Source organism: Heterocephalus glaber, unplaced genomic scaffold (assembly GCF_053883595.1).
Source record: "Heterocephalus glaber isolate CG9 unplaced genomic scaffold, H.glaber_assembly_v1.0 deba00001444, whole genome shotgun sequence".
NCBI lineage: Eukaryota > Metazoa > Chordata > Mammalia > Rodentia > Bathyergidae > Heterocephalus > Heterocephalus glaber.
The window spans coordinates 5,114,530-5,130,192 of NW_028258297.1; the positions used below are offsets into that span (position 1 = coordinate 5,114,530).

The window sequence follows — 15,663 nt, forward strand, 5'->3', positions numbered from 1 at the left end:
GAAGAGACAGAGACGGGGTGACTCTTCAGTGTGGTGGATGACCGTGGGTTATGGCCACGTGGGCTGTGAACTCTCAGGAGGAGGCTGGCTTTTGTCAGGGGGTTGTGTGCCCGTATGCTGGCAGCAGGGCAGTGGGTGTCCTGGGAGCCCTTGGCACCCAGCAGGGCACCTGCTCTGCCCCAAACAGTCAGCCTGAGAGGTCACTGCAGCCATACACAGCTGCGCTCGGAACCTGCCCCACCGCAGGAGTCTAGCAGCTGCTTCTGGAATCTGCTCTCAACAAGAGGGACCCACCGGTGTCTTCTGGTGATGCAACCTTGTCAGAGCGTGGCCAAACCCAGAGCCCCACACCCCACCCTCCTCTACTGCTCCCCAGTGCAGCACCACCCCAGGCCCTGTCCTGGGTCCGACCCCCCACTCCTCCAGTGGCTCTGCCTCTTCCTGACCAGTCCTACTTTACCACAGACACACAGAAGTCAGCTTTGCCCTTGATGTTCAGGCAAAATCCTTTATTTGATTTTGGCCTATGCCTTTGCAAAACGAATGAGCTTCCGAACACCTACATCAAGGTCATTCCTGGAATTACATCTTACATCGAGTACAAGAACAGGCAAGACATTCTGATGCTCTGTTAATATCTGAGGGTTCTCATTCATTGTCCTTTTTTCCAGTCCAAGTGGTACATCAAACCACTCGACATACAAAAGACGTTAAAATCGCCTTCTCAAGTGCTTATTGAAGGCATTCAAATGAGATGGAGCAGCATCCACTCCACTATAAAGGCAGCCTGAGCCCCAGTGAGCCTCACATTGCTCTTTACAGCCATGCAGCAAGACCCTCACACCCATGGCAGCTTCAGAGTAAGGGGCACACTGGCTGGAGCCAACTGAAGGATGGGCTGTGAGAAGTCAGTAAGCGCCTCTGCTCTGTAAGACAGTCCAGGGAAGGTGCTGGCTTCCATTGCTGCCACCCACAGCTGAGCTCAGAGCCCATCCTGAGGCCTGATATGCAGTTACACAGTGCCCCGGCCACAGACACATGGGAAAGCATCAGAAATTAAAAACTTAAGCAAGCACACCACTCACCTTTGCTTCTGAAAATATTAGAAAGTATTGGTTTGGGGCAGTGAGTGCTGCACCAGCTACAGGGAGAGATTCAATAAAAGGCACCGCTGCCACCATGCAGAGCTCCATGCCCAAGAGTGGAGGTGGAGCTGAGTCTTCTCCATAATTGGTTCTCAAGGAAGCAGGTAGCTAATAAACAGGTCCGATTCACCATTTGCTGCCCCCGTGGGCTGTGCCAGGCAAGCGCAAGACACTTCTCTAGCCTTCAAGGTGACAGGTGTCTGTCATCTCAGAGGTCCACTCCGAAGACCTCGAGGGCAACATTCACCTAGCAGAGCTGAGAACAACCATGGCGGTGCTCCAGGGCAAGATGTCAAAACGCCAGCCGCTATAGTTAAAACACTATAATGAAAACAAAATTTTTTTTAACTATAATGAAACAATCTTGATTAATATTTCAGGTTCATTCCTGAGCTGATTCTGAGATGTGGATTCTCTCCTTAGCCACACAGATGTTACTTTCTGGTCATCAGCTGTTCAGGGAACACTCCCACCCTGGTTCATGCCACTTCCCCTGGCACTGGGATATCGTGGGGCATCCTGATCCATGTTCGGGCTCCAACTTCTACCCTTCTCATCCACCCGGCACCCAGAAGCCCAAGTGACCTTTTAAAACAACAACTCAGGGCTGGGGATTTAGCTCAGTGGTTCCACCACCTGCTTTGCAAGTGCAAGGTCTCGAGTTCGATCCCCAGTACCAAAAAAAAAAAGTTAAAACATCAACTCTGATCATGTCATGGCCCTGCTCGAAACAGCCCACGAAGCCTCTCACTTGGGAGAAAAGCTTTGCTTCCGGGGGCTGGCTGTGAACTGGCCCTGTGCACCTTCCCAGCCGCCCTGCCCCTCTACCCAGCAGGCCTCTCCTGGCCACGCAGCCCTGGCTGAGCCCTTCCCGTGCTCTGCGCACACCTCTGCTCGGATGCCAGCTCCCCACAGGGCTGCGCCGACCGTGCAGCCCCACACCCCACCCCGCCTCTCTCCACCCCTAACCCAGTGCCATTTCCTTCCGGGCTCTCGTCATATTCCTTCTGCCGGCACGAGTGCTGGGGGCTGGGACCCCTCTCGCTTCCCACCGTGACTCAGGGGCACAGAGGAAGCCATGAATATGTGCTCAGCAGAAGGAATGGATGAACAGACGATGACCAAATCACCCACAAATCTCTCCCTCCAAATGGCCTCTTTGCGGCCTGGGCCATCCCTCTGTCCTTGAGGCAGCTGCGTGGCTTGGTTCCCTGTCCCCAACCTCAGCAGGTCTTCCTCCTAGATGAGATGGCCCACAAGAGCTGTGCATGTTCCCAACACAGCCTGTATGCCACAGACGCCCCCCCCCCGCCCCCGTCCCCAGGGCCCTTGGTCCCTCTCCACAGGGAGCTCCTGCCCTACCCCAAGGCACCTCCTCCAGGCCGCCCATGCTCAGTAACTGTCTCTTCTGAACCAAGTGCCCCTGTAGGACTACAATCACCCCCCACACATACTGTGTCCCCAGCCCTGAGGGGCGGCCGTCTGCAGAGGTCTGCTGGGGAGGCTGGGCTCACTGTGGGTCCATCGAACCCCGGGAGTGTAACGGAAGGGAAGCCCAGACTGAGAATCTGCCAACCCCACCCAGTGCTGGGGGGCTCCTGCTGACCTTCCAGAAGTCTGTTATCCCCACTTGCCAGGGGACACTCGTGAGGGACACTTTGGGGCCTCACAACCACACCTGAGCTTCATGAGGACCAAAAGGCTGTGCAGCAAACGATGACCCCTTCTGGGGTCTCCAGATGGTGCCGAGGTCCCGCAGACCAGACAAATGCTCTCCTCTCCCTTCTCCTGTCGCCTCCTACAGAAGGAGGCCCAGGTCACAGAACTGCAGGACTCTTTCCCTGGTTCCACCGAAAAGATGCTCTGTGTGCCAGCCACAGGGGGACTCGGGGACCCACAGGGAACTGGACAGCAACAGCCCCATTTCTTTGTCTTTACTTTTGTTAACCACCACTCAGTGAGGACGGAGCCTTGCCGGCCCCATGCTGAGTGTTCCATATTCACTCACTATTCCTCGGCAGGGTTGGGCACCAGGTGACAAACCTTCAAAGGGGCTTCTGGAACCACAGCCTCGGCTCCCTCATTTTCCTCCTTCCTGAATCACACACCTCAAGTGCAAAGCTCACTTTCCCCTCATCCTTTCCAATCAGGATGTCACACCCCGCCCCCAACACCAGTGACCACCTAGGGGTCAAATCTGACCCTCAGCGCAGCTGTGCCACAGAGAGAAATTAGTGTTGCCTGGGGAAGAGGCTCTTTTTAATCACATCTCTTAACTTTTTTTTTTTGGTACTGGGGATCGAACGCGGGTCCTTGTGCTTGCACAGCAGGTGGTGAAACCACTGAGCTAAATCCCCGGCCTGACGAGGCTCTTTTTAAAAAAGTGAAAATATGACAGCGTTTTGCTCAATGATGTAAACATTCCAAGAAAGACAAAAAATGGCTCAGGAAAGTGCAGAACTGGTAAAGCTAGAGGCCAATTGCACTGTACTGTACAGTACTGTAATTTCTGCTGATTGTACTATAAAGTCCTGTAGCTTTATGTTCTGTTATACATTATAGTGCTGCATATAAGAGTGACGCCAATAAAAGCAAAATCATCAAGTCGGAGTTTCCTTTGACCATTTCTGAATATTGTCATGTGCACACTATATACGATTCCTCATTTAGCAACCAAGTCATTTAATGATCTAGTCACAGGCACGGAAACTTGACTGTTAAATGTGGAATGTCTGTAGCTCAATTAAATTAAATGAAAAGTGCAAGGCCATACAGCACATGCCACCTTCTGTGTAAGAAAGATTAGTACATGTGTGTGTGAGTGCTAACTGTCCCAGAGAAACCTAAGAAAGATTCATCAGGATCCACTGCAAATGGTCACCGGGGACGCACAGGAGGAAGGTACTGCAATTAAGACTTGCTGAGGCGCGCCGTTTTATAGTTTTGATTTCTGAACCATGTAAATGCCTTATGTGCCAAAGTCAAGAATACTAAACAAAAACTAAAAAGCAGTAAAGGTATACCCAGACACTCAATACAGACAGAAATAAACTGACCTAACTGTGCATCCAATTGATCACATGACCACTTAAAAAGAAGACAGTGAATTCCGGAAACTTCTAAACCCAGAACTCTCCTCTTGGTGGATAAACTGTATAGACAAAAATAGTGGCCAAGGAGCCTTGTGCTCTCCTTAGCACACTCGGTCACTTCTCAGCCTTTCTTCTAAGATCAAGGGTCAAACACGGCACATGTAGCAGTAGCAGGGATAGGAACTGGGGAACTACCTTTGTTGTTAGCAGGTAGAGAGAGCAGTACAGACATTTTTGTACCCAGGTTCTCAGTGCAGATAAGGACACAGAAGGAGGGGACCTGTGGGTGCTGAGCCAGTCAGAGGTGTGGGTGTGGGCTCCCCGCTCTCTTGACAGGACAACACAGGAGAAGCCACACGTGCCTGCAGCTCCCTGATTCTGACAGCTGAACGCTGCTCCTCTTTAAATAGGAGGAATCTATTAGTCCATAAGTGCGTTGAAAAGGAAAGGAAAAAGCAAGGTGGAGGGAGAGAGGGAAAGCTCCTGTTTACAGAAGGAGATGGTAGCTAGTGTATGGGAAAGCAGATCCCGAGAACTCAGCCATCTGTGGCCTCCAGGTGCTAAGTGATCTAAGAGATGAGCATCTACGGGGATCAAAGTCACGGCCACAGGGCTGTGCGTGCCAGGACAGCTACCTGGCCCCAGAGTCCCACCCTCCAGGGACAGCTGATGCATCACAAAGGCAAAAAGCACCTTTCCAATGGAGAGCTGTGCTGGCCGGCGCGTTACCAAGGGACCGGGGCTCTTGGGTCCCCAGGGACAGCCTGGCCCCACCCATGGGGCCTGGACGTGGTCGTGAGAAAATCCCCCACACACCCGGGCAGCTCGGTCTTCTGTGGGACAAGAGGCCTGGGCCTTCAAAATTGTCAAGAAAGACAAAGAACGGGAGAAAGAAAAAGAAAGCGGGGGTTGTTAACTTAGAGGTAAAAGGAACAGAAAGAACAGGACCATGGGACGTGCAGCTGGGTCCTAGACCAAAACAACAGGCATGTGGGGGACGACTGGGGACATGTGACCATAGCCCACCCCTGGGTCATTTTCAGAGCCAGCTGTGATAATAAGGGTGCATCGGATCCCGGGCCTTTACCCAGAGCACCCTACAAACGCGAGAGGCCAGGCACCTCCCCTTGGCTGTGAGCTCCAGGACACGAGGGACCAAGTCTGTTCTGCGAGTCACTGTCTCCCTAGCACCCAGTCATGAGACGCTGGATGAAGAGATCATCAGGAACAGGGCTGCACACCTGTAATCCCAGCTACTTGGGGGAGACCGAGGCCGGAGGACTGCAAGTTTGAGTCCAAGGGGCAAAGCAGCCCAGAGGAACTCACTTGGTGTTCACCCCGTCTCCTTGCTCCCCTCAGCACAAGTGCCCAATGGGCGAGATGCTCCAACTGCCCTGGGAGCTGTGTGTGACTGCCGTACCCCCAGAGCACCCACTGGATGGCCCATGAGAGGACAGGTGACACGCAGCCACGGCAGGCAGAGGAGGTGCAGTCCACGGGGCCCCGGCAACTCACCCAGAAGCTTCTGCAGCACCTGCCCGTCATACAGGTCCTCTTCCAGCTGCTTCACGATGATCCGCTCCTCCACCAGGACATTATTGATCCAGTCCAGCAGCACCTGGGGAGAGGCAGGTGTCATGGCCTCGCTCTGCCAGCACCGTGCAGCAGATGGGAGGGATGCAGCTGCCCAAGTCGGTCCAAGCCCTGGGACAGTGGGGTTCCAAGCAGGCAGCCTATACACCCACTGTGGTGACAGGGAATCCTGGGACTCCCCTGGGTCTCCTGGCAGGGAACATAGGCTGTCCACTGGGAAAGCAGGTAGAGGGGGATTTCTGTGCAGTATATTCCTATTTTCCCCTAACTCAGAAATATTAAATCAGACACATGCTCTCTGGAGGGACAGAAGTAAAAACAGACACAGGGAGTGCTGGAAGAGAAGGCAGGGTGCAGCCTGGTGCGCTGCGCTGGTGACCATCTCTGAAAACACAGGACAGAGTGGCCCTGCACCCTCTCTGCAGTGGCCCAAGGAGCACTTTCCCGGGAGTCCTCCGCCTTCTGCTCTCCCACCGCACATGCCCATCCTGCCTCCTCTCTGGGCCCCCTGAGGTCCCCTCCTCTCCTGGTAACATCTCCCTCCCTGTCCAGTTCATGGTCCTGTGACCGACAGCACTGGCCCTAACACAGGGACCTGTCCAGTCCGCTGCACAATCTTTTAGCCCAGGGCCCCACAGGCATCTCTGGCTAAACTCAGCAACTCCTTTCCTAGCAAGGACACGGGACACCCAATCACGGGTCTAGGAGCCTGGACCTTCCCCTCTCACCCCACTTCTGTCTTCTCTTTGACCTCACCAGGGCAGCAGCTGGCACCCAGGCTGCCTCTGCCCAGGTCACAGTCTGAGGGCCACCCAGGTCCATGAAGCCCAGCCACACAATTCACACAACACCCCCTCTTATGCCAGGGATTCAGACGCCTCGTCCCCTGACCCAGACCTGGAATGTCACCCAGGGGGCTCCCTCGGGCTGACCCAGCACCCAGGCCCCCGAAAACACACCCACAGCCACAGAACTGAGAGCCCTGTATCAATGCCCCTCGGGAACCTGCTCTGGCACTTAGTGAGGCTTTACTGATCCACTTTATCTGTTTGGTTGTTTGAAAAGTGTGTACTTTCAGCTTAAGAGCTATGAGTAAGTGAACAGATACTCAGGGTGCCCAAAACATACGGTGAATGTTTAAATTTGAAAAATGATTACAATAATAGACACATTGCCAGTAATCCCTCTTAAAGTACCCGAAATCCTCCCCCTCACTTTGAAAACACTTATCCCATTGTTTTTAGCAATGAGTCTTCTACTGTGATAAGTTTGTATTAATTTCAACATTCACCCTATTTTTGATCACCCCTGTACACAGCTCAGCAACCCGCGCCCACCCTCCTGGTCCTCAGAGCCCTCCCACAGGGGCTTCCTCCCTCTGGCCAGGCTGATTCCTGCCACCCCTCGGCCTCCCCATCCTCGGCCATCCTGGTACTGGCCAGCCACCCACCCATAGCAGCTGAGGCCAGCAACAGCCTGCCTCTGCCTCTCTGATGGCACCCAGAGAAGCCCTGAGGCCGAGATGCCACAGATACTAGGTAAATGACCACTACTAATGTTCGAGCTGTCTTTTATAATTTTTGGCTAATAGCTTTAAACCATTTTTATACATAGAATTTCAAAACATACCCTAAAAGGGCTGGTCTGCTGGGGTACATGCCCATCTAAACCCCTGAACTGTGACAATGATGGGGTCCAGGACACAGGTGACTTCAAGAGAGAACGACAGAACCAGGCATGGTGGCTCACACTGTAATCTCAGCACTTGGGAGGCTGAGGCAGGAGGATCACTGTGAGCTTGAGGTCAGCCTGAGCTACACAGTAAGACCTTGTCTCAAAAAAACAAAAAAGAAGAAGAGAGAATCAGGGAAGGCCGACTTCAACCTACAAGCCCTTAAATCTGGTTCCACAGGGCAGAGGCTGGGCACTCAGGGTACTATGAGAAGAACAGGTGTGTGGAGATTCTCCATAGCTGGCTGAAGACAGGCCCCATATAGAAGGGTGTGGCTGCCTCCCAGTGCTGAGAGTAGAATCTTCTCCCAGGTCTCCAGAAAGGAACAGCCCAGCCAACACCTGGACCTCACCCTTAGGGACCCTGAGCAGAGAACTGAGCTATGCCGCACAGGACTTCTGACCTGCAGAACCATGGGCGAGCACTCAGCAGGTCTGCAGCTGCTGAACTGGAGCAGGGTATAGCTTGGCAGCAGAGTGGAGTGCATGCTTAGCATGCATGAGGCCCTGGATTCGAGCCCCAGCCCTGCAGAAACATAATCATCATCATCATCATCATCATCATCATCATCATCATCATCATCACTGAACTGGTGATCTGCTACCCAGAACAGAAAGCTAATACAGTGCTGGACCCTCACTAATTCCCAGCATCAGCCTCCTATAACATTGCCACAGTGTAGGGACGGGGATTTAGCTCAGTGGTGCCGCCACCTGCCTCACAAGTGTGAGGTCCTGAGTTCTACCCCTGGTACCAAAAAAAAAACACCAAAAAAAACCATTGCCACAATGTAAAGGACACAGCGTGGTACAGATTTCAAGGGCTGTGTCTGAGACCCAGATGCATCACAGTTTTCAATATGTTACCTGGAGCTACCAGCTTAATATCTCTGGACCAGACTCTTCATTTAAAAAAAACAAAAACCTAAGCCTGTGTGACACCCAGCAATTCCAATTCCAGTTTATCCAAAGGCACTAATCCGAGTGTGACCCTCGGGCTGGTAAAGAAAAATGAAATACACTGAGAAGAGGACATAGTGCAAATGATCCACACTGTTTCCACCACATGTGCCTGCGTCTGTGGTTCTCAGCAGCAGATAATACTTTGGGAGTCAGAAGAGATAATATTAAGCATCATTCTTACAAACCAATGACCATCCAGACGGCTTCATTATAGAAATGGACAAGCAGGTCCGAAAATGCAGACGGGAATCCAAGGGGCCCAGAAGAGCCAAAACAACCTCTCGAAAGAAGAGAAAGCTTTGGAGCTTCACTTTCTGATTTTGACCTCACTACAACGCTCCCGTCACCCAAACTGTGTTTGACTGACATCGAGACAGACAGGCCCGCAGATAAAACCGAGCCCAGAAATAAACCTCGAACTGCAGCCAGTTGGTGTCAATGAGGGGCCAAGAGAACACTTCAGGGAGCAAACGGTTTTTCAGCAAATGACTCTGGGACAACTGGACATGGGCATGGATAGGGCAGTGCTGGGCCCACTCTCAGCAGTGGTGCTGAGCATTGGTGGCTAAATCTCCCCTCACCATGGGACTGGCACAATTTTCTCCCACTCTGATAGCATCTTTGGAAGCTGTGACCATTGATCCTGATTTGTCACCCTGACTGGATTGAGAAACACCTAGGGGATCAGTGACGTGGGCTTCTGGGCAGTTCAGGGCGGGGCATGCCAACATGACCTTGGTTGCTACCTGTGGGCTCTAACAGGTTTCTCTCTGGCACCGGCCCCTGCTCTGCTTCCTGACCCCCACGAGCTGAGCAGCTTTGCTCCAGGCCCTTCTGCTGTGCTGTCTCTGCCTAGGAGCAGCCAACCATGGACTGAATCTCCTGAGACCGTGAGCTAAACCAAACCTGTCCTCCTTTGAGTTGTGGGTTATCTGGTATCATGGCTCAGCACCAAGAAAGCAGATACTGAAGCAAAAGTTTTTAATTTTCACTAAGTCCATGTTACCTATTTTTTATACTTAGGCAAGCACACTGTCACTGAGCTACATCCCCAGCCCCTATTTTTTTATTCTGCTGCTTGCATGTTCAGCATCCTATCTAAGAATCATTACCCAAATTCAGTCACAAAGAGTCACCTCATGTTTTCTTAGGTTTAGCACTGCAAGCCATAGAAAGTGCTTCCTTTAAGTGAAAAGCTGAGAGTTCTCAACTTAAGGCCAGAAAAAGACTCATACGCTGAGGTTGTTAGGGAAGAACGCATCAGCTCCCCGGGACGTTGTGAGGGAAGAAGCATTCCCTGCTGGTTTTGCTGTTGTGCTGTTATGGCCATGTGTCTGTTAGAAAGAGCTAGTCCCTCCACACTGGGAGCCAAACTGAGAGCTTTCAAGGGCATATAAGGACACTGATCATCGTGCGTCCCTGCCACCTTTATGACTGCTGTCCTCCTAGCTCACTGGGCTCCAGCCACACTCCCCTTCTTGCTGGTCCTTAAAACACACCAGAGGGCTGGAGATTTAGCTCAGTGGCCCCACGCCTGCCTCGAAAGCACAAGGCCCTGAGTTGGATCGTCGGTACCAAAAAAAGAAAAAAGATAAACACGCCAGGCACACACATACCTCAGGACTTTGCTGCTGTTGATCCCACATTCTTCTCTCAGGTATTTAGCAAAGGCCTCTGCTCAAATGCCTGTCCCTGCCCACCCCACCTAAAATGGGAAAGGGCCTCTGCTTCCTGTTCAGTTTTCTTCAAAGTACTCAGGGCCACCTGGGCACATGTTCACTTGTCCCCTGTCATGTCTGCATCTGTGAGTGGGGCCTTTGTTTCTCTCAAAGCCACATCCCCCTAGGCTAAGACAGGAACAGAACCCCAGAGGGGCTCAGACAAATAGCAGAACTGCCAAGGGCCAGCAAGGAAGGCCCTTGGCCCCCAGACCCTGGCGCCAGAGGTTGCCTTACCCAGAGCACTGACCTCTTAGATGATGCAGCAGAGAGCACAGATCTGCTCCGGAGAGACTGGAGCTTCAAGGACAGCAAGATCATGGCTGGATCTCTGGCCTGGCCGAGCCCGGACCAAAGACCACAAGGGGAGAGACGCACATGAGACTGCGAGACTGGCCACACAGCCAGCTCTGAGATGCCAAGACGCTGTGGCCCAGGTTCCCCACTGCCCTGGGGGGGAACAGCAGCTTCCTGGGTACCACAAATCACCCCATCCTCTGATTCCCAGCCATCTGTCTTCACCTGCTGTTTCACAAGATTTTTTAAAGATAGCTCCCATCATTATTTTTAGGGACACGCTCACCTGCAGACCCTGAGTCCTGCGGGCAAATGTCTGGGACATATATTAATTATGTCCCTGCCCAGCAGCCGTCACGTACATTTTATGAGCCTGCTTTAACTAGAATAAAAAATTACTTTTCCTTTAGTTCCTTCTGAATTATAATCAGGATCTGCAGTCTGCCTCCCCCAGAGCTGTGACAGTTAAGTTTTAATCACTTCCAAACAGAGTCCTGGCCACGGAGCCCTCAGAGGATGCGGGCTGAGCCCCACAGGCCTGGCAGGGCCAGTGGGGACTGGGGCCAGGGCGGGGGCGGGGGGCGGGTGTTTCCACTTGGCCCCCACAGCACTGGCTGCAACTCAACAAGGGTTTCCATGCAGCTGATTTTCTTCCCATTGCAAAGGGATGAAAAATTTTTTTGAAGAGCAGGAAGAGTCTTGGTCAATAAAACAGGAAATGAGATGTGAAATTTGCTCTCAGGAACAAATGTGCATCCCAGGAGATGCGGTCGGCTGCTTCAGATGGCACGCTTAGGAAGTGTCCTGGGGCTACGTCCCCATTCCAAAGCACATTGTTCCACTTCTCAGATTCGCCAGCCTCCTCTTGCTCAATCGATTATATTGACTGGGAGTCAGACACCATAGGTTAAGAGGTCTGTCCCATAAAACTGGCCTGAGTTCAGATGACAGCCTCAAACCGGATCCCCAGGAGACCCACTCTTCTGCTCACAGACCATGCACCAAGGCTTCCCACGTAGGGGTTGAGAACTAGGGAGAACAAATCAGTTGAGGTACCTGCTCTACTTAGGGTTTCTGGTTCACTATAAAGGAAAATGAGGGCCAGGGATGCAGCTCAGTGGTACTGTGTGTGTCTGGCAAGTGCCAGGTCCTGAGTTTGATTCTTGATACCAGGAAAAAAAATTTTAAATAAAGGAGAATAAGTCCGGAAGAGTCAGATGAAAAGAGAGGCCTAGGGCAGGGTGGGTGGGTACAGGGCTACCACGTGTTCCTGATACCCAAGGTCACCTCACTAGCAGTAAGCCCCGTCCCTAAAGGGCTCCTTGTGAATAACAAAGACACTCCCATTATTCAGGTAATTCCAAGGGTTTTAGGACCTCCGTGCCAGGTTTGAGAGCAAAGACCAAATACAGATTTTTTTATTATACCACAGCATGAAGACCTTTCTCTAGCTGAGCCCAGGAATCTTTCAAGAATCATTACAAAGAGTGAAAAAAAAGACCTAATGTGTCATCTATAAACTGCCCTCTGCCAGGGCAGTGCTTGCCTTTTTCAAGTAAGGAACCCATCTGGAAGATGCCAGAGTAAATAACTGCAGGAAGAAACTCAGCAGAGAAGATGCCAGGTCCACCTTTCGGGCTCAAATGCACAGAATGAGAGTGCCAGCGTCCAAGCTGGGGGCCAGGCCTGCCCAGCTCCTGCTTGGCTGGAGTCCAGGAAGTGACCCCAGAGCCCCCTTCATCCCTGATGTCACTTCTACACCAGAGGCTCCAAGCTGGTTGTAAATGGCCACGCCCTTCTCAGGGCCAGCTCAGCCAGGGCCAAGGACTCCCAGCAGGAAGCAGAGGGCACTCAGGCTCTAAACAGAGACATCCTGAAGCAGCGGGGAAGCGCTGAGGAGGGACAGGAAAGGCAACCACAACAGGGGGGGGTGAGGGGAGTGCAGAGGAAGAGAGCCGAGAAAGGAAGGAGAGCAATCGTGTGTCATCCTTGAACAGGAAAAGATCCCCTGGTCCCTAGACTGCGTGTGCCACAGGGACAGCCAGCCACAGCTACTGAGAGCCATCCGCCCCGGCCCAGGGTCAGCATGCTGGATGCTCTGCTTCTCCCCAGACCCTGCCTGGGGCTTCGGGGGTGGCCTCTGCTGGAGCTGACTCAGGTGTGGTCCCCGCCCAAGGGCTGGTGGCCACCCAGCTGAAGCCCTAACCCGCCAAGGCCCACACACCTGTGGTCTCAGGTGAATGGGGAGAAGCATAACACAGAACCTATACAGGAAGGGGGTGAGTGTTTCATCCCCGCAGCCCCTCGGCCCAGCACGGTACATAGTTCCCACCATGGACAGACTCGAGGAGCCCGGAGCCATCACAGGGAGGCCCCACGGGGAAGCAGGGGTGCCTGCAAGTGGCTGCAAGGCAAGGATGCTTGAGCACAGAGCCCACGGAGCCCAAGCAGGCTCGCAGGTGAAGCAGCGTCAGCAAGGCCCAGAAGGCAGTTCAGTCCATGTGTGACCCTGGCAGGGCCGCGGGAGCCCAGGGAGCTGGTGAGGTATCATTTCTGGGGCCTGCAAAGGTGTTCCCAGGGTGAGCGGCATTTGGGGGGGCAGGTATGTAAGGTAGACGGTTTTCCCCAGTGTGGGTGGCACCCACTTGAGCAGCACCCGGTCTGTCAAGGTCTCAACAGTACCAAGGGCAGAGCCCAGGGTGGGCTTAAACTTGAGATCCTCCTGCCTCAGCCTCCCAGAGTGCTGGGATGACAGCTGTGCACCACACCCATAAACACTGAGGTGGCAAAAAAGTTACTTTTCTTAAGGACATTCCTCTGAATAACAAAGTGGAGATTCAGGAGAAAAAATCCTTAATAAAATAACCTAGATGATTTAAGTGGTTAAGAACCAGTGTCTCGGGGCTGGGAGTACAGTTCAGCGGTAGGGAGTTAATGCTACCATGGCCTGGATCAGAGCGGTAAAGACACACACCGCAGAGAAAGTGGCACAGCCGAGACGCTGGGGAAGAGTTGCCCTTCTGCTCCCAGGAAGCTGCAGCGCTGCACCCAGCCCTCAGTGCTTCCAGGACTTTAGGGGACCAAGCAGCCAGCGGGTGTCAATGTTTCTAATGAGGCAGATACTGACCGCCAGCCAAGGGGTGCAAAGCCCGGCAGCAAGGCGCTGGCGTCCTGAAACCCACCTTGACCCTGGCCTTCTCCAAGGGAGCGGATTCCAGGCCGGGCCACACAGCACGTGGCGGTGCTCAGTGCCAGGACCAGTCCTCCGTGGTGTGCGCCCGGCACTCGGGCCATGCACAGCCGCTCTGCTGCAGCACTGAAGTCTCTTTGCAGAGCCCGGGGCCTCAACTCCCTCTGCCCAAGACAGCCCTGGTGCAGAGTGAAGGCCTCGCCCTACCAGGGACACTGCTTGAAGGTCAGACCTCCTCACCTTGACCAGTTCCTTGAATTTGGGGTCCTCCTTGGAGGTGGGGTCTATCATCGTGAGCTCCTCGTTCTCCTCTGTGGGCATAAGGATCACAGTTAGGAGTGCTGGGGCAGCAGGGAGGCAATGGTGGGAAGCAGACCTCGCATTCCTGGGTAAGGGTGGACATGGCCAACATGCGTGGAAATCAAACCCCACAACACGGGGGCAGGACCTCTGCTTTTGGGGGTGAAGCCAAACTCCATCATCCCGCCTGGCCGGCTCCTCAACCCCACCGGAAGCCAAACCCCTCCACTGTGAGGGACAAACAGCAAGAGAGGGAGGGCGGCATTGACAGAGATGGGAGCAGTGTCCCAGCACAGATCTGATAGGAGACCAAAGCTTCCGGCTCCTGCTGGCACTGTGAATAAACACAGGGGAGAAGCCAGGAAGGAAACCATGGAAAAGGCTGGATCCATTAAGCAGGGAAAAAATCGGAACGCAACATCATATGTAAAACAGCGGGCACAAAGGAATATTAGAAAAAGGGAGCCAAATAAAAACAACAAAGGTGACATTTTCCAGTGAAGTGTGTCTGTCCCCAGCCCTCACTCCCTCTTAGTTTCCTCCTTGATCAGGGCTGGATGCCAAGGTGCCACCCCTCCCTGGAGCCTGGATGTCCCCTTATGGGGCCAGCCCTGACCCAGGTCACACAAGCCTCACTATCCAGAGGAAACCGGCAGTTCCCAGCCCCCCGAGGGAAATCTATTTCCTAGGGTTCCTGTTGGTCTAGATCGGAAGCGACATCATCCCTCCCCAGGGACAGGTGGCAATGTCTGGAGATGTTTTTGGTTGACCCACCTGGCATTAGTGGGTAGAGACCATAGCGGCTGCAAAGATCCCAGGGCCTAGGATGGCACCAGTGGCCACAGGACCAGGAGGAGAAACCTGCTTCCATGCAAGAAACCGCCCAGTCCACATCCCAGACCCACGTCCCCAGGCAGAGCCATGAGCGTCTGCCCAAAGAAGCTTCAAGCCAAAGACAACTGACAGCCCCACCCTTGCGCGGAGGACCGGTCTCCCAGGAGGAAAGGACCCATGGGTTCTGGTGGATCTGGGGGAGATGGGCCAGCTCTGGGGCCCTGGTTGCCAAAGGGGACCTGCAACTGCTCCCTTCTGTGAGCTCCTGTAGGCCTGGCTGTGTCATGGAAAACGAAAGGATGGAAGGGACTTGCCTCTGAGCCAGGGCTGGGGACAAGCAGAATGCTCCACACTTCCTTCCACCTCGACTGGATCCCCATAATGCACCTGGACTACACCCCACTTGTACCAGGCAGGGAGCACGGGGGCCTCGGCCACTCGACAGGTCCCACCCAGCCAGCCCCAGCCTCGAGACTGCTGTGGCCCTAGAGATTGTCCTCCGGAACAGGCTAACTCCTAGAGACATCACCAGGCTCCCCCGGAGCTTCCCTAAACCAGGCCACCACCTGCCCCCCACTGCCTATACAAGGCTCCCAGTCCCCAGGCCAACCTCACCTGACTCTGTCACCCAAGCAGGTACCAGAGAATCCAGGATGGCCCTGGGTCCTGAGCCCACTGAATTAACCAGTCCACACCATCAGGAGCCTGCCTGGCCTGCCGCACCCACTCCTGTCAAGAAACCCAACACTGGTGTCGCCTCACTCCTTCTGCCTCCTGCCTACCCTGGTGCTCCTGTGTGG

General features: G+C 53.6%; 1 protein-coding gene and 1 long non-coding RNA gene across 4 annotated transcripts in view; both read right to left on the reverse strand.

Annotated features, from left to right (window-relative positions):
• The window catches only part of Parvb (parvin beta), an 81,626-nt gene that overhangs the window by 25,332 nt on the left and 40,631 nt on the right, over positions 1 to 15,663 (reverse strand). For 2 of the 3 annotated variants that reach the window (XM_004845426.3, XM_087213722.1), the window contains exons 3-4: positions 13,970 to 14,040; positions 5,753 to 5,855 (exon numbers count right to left, since the gene is read on the reverse strand). In XM_004845426.3, the coding sequence (XP_004845483.2) occupies positions 5,753 to 5,855; positions 13,970 to 14,040 (174 nt within the window). Of the gene's footprint in view, positions 1 to 5,752; positions 5,856 to 7,965; positions 10,772 to 13,969; positions 14,041 to 15,663 lie in introns of those variants that run through there. The other variant, XM_013072553.3, reaches the window with a different exon arrangement.
• Positions 477 to 5,745, reverse strand: LOC110349349 (uncharacterized). Its single transcript, XR_002395222.2, has 2 exons — positions 2,752 to 5,745; positions 477 to 1,466 (listed from the first exon to the last, which is right to left on the reverse strand). It is a non-coding gene; the product is annotated as an uncharacterized LOC110349349 (long non-coding RNA).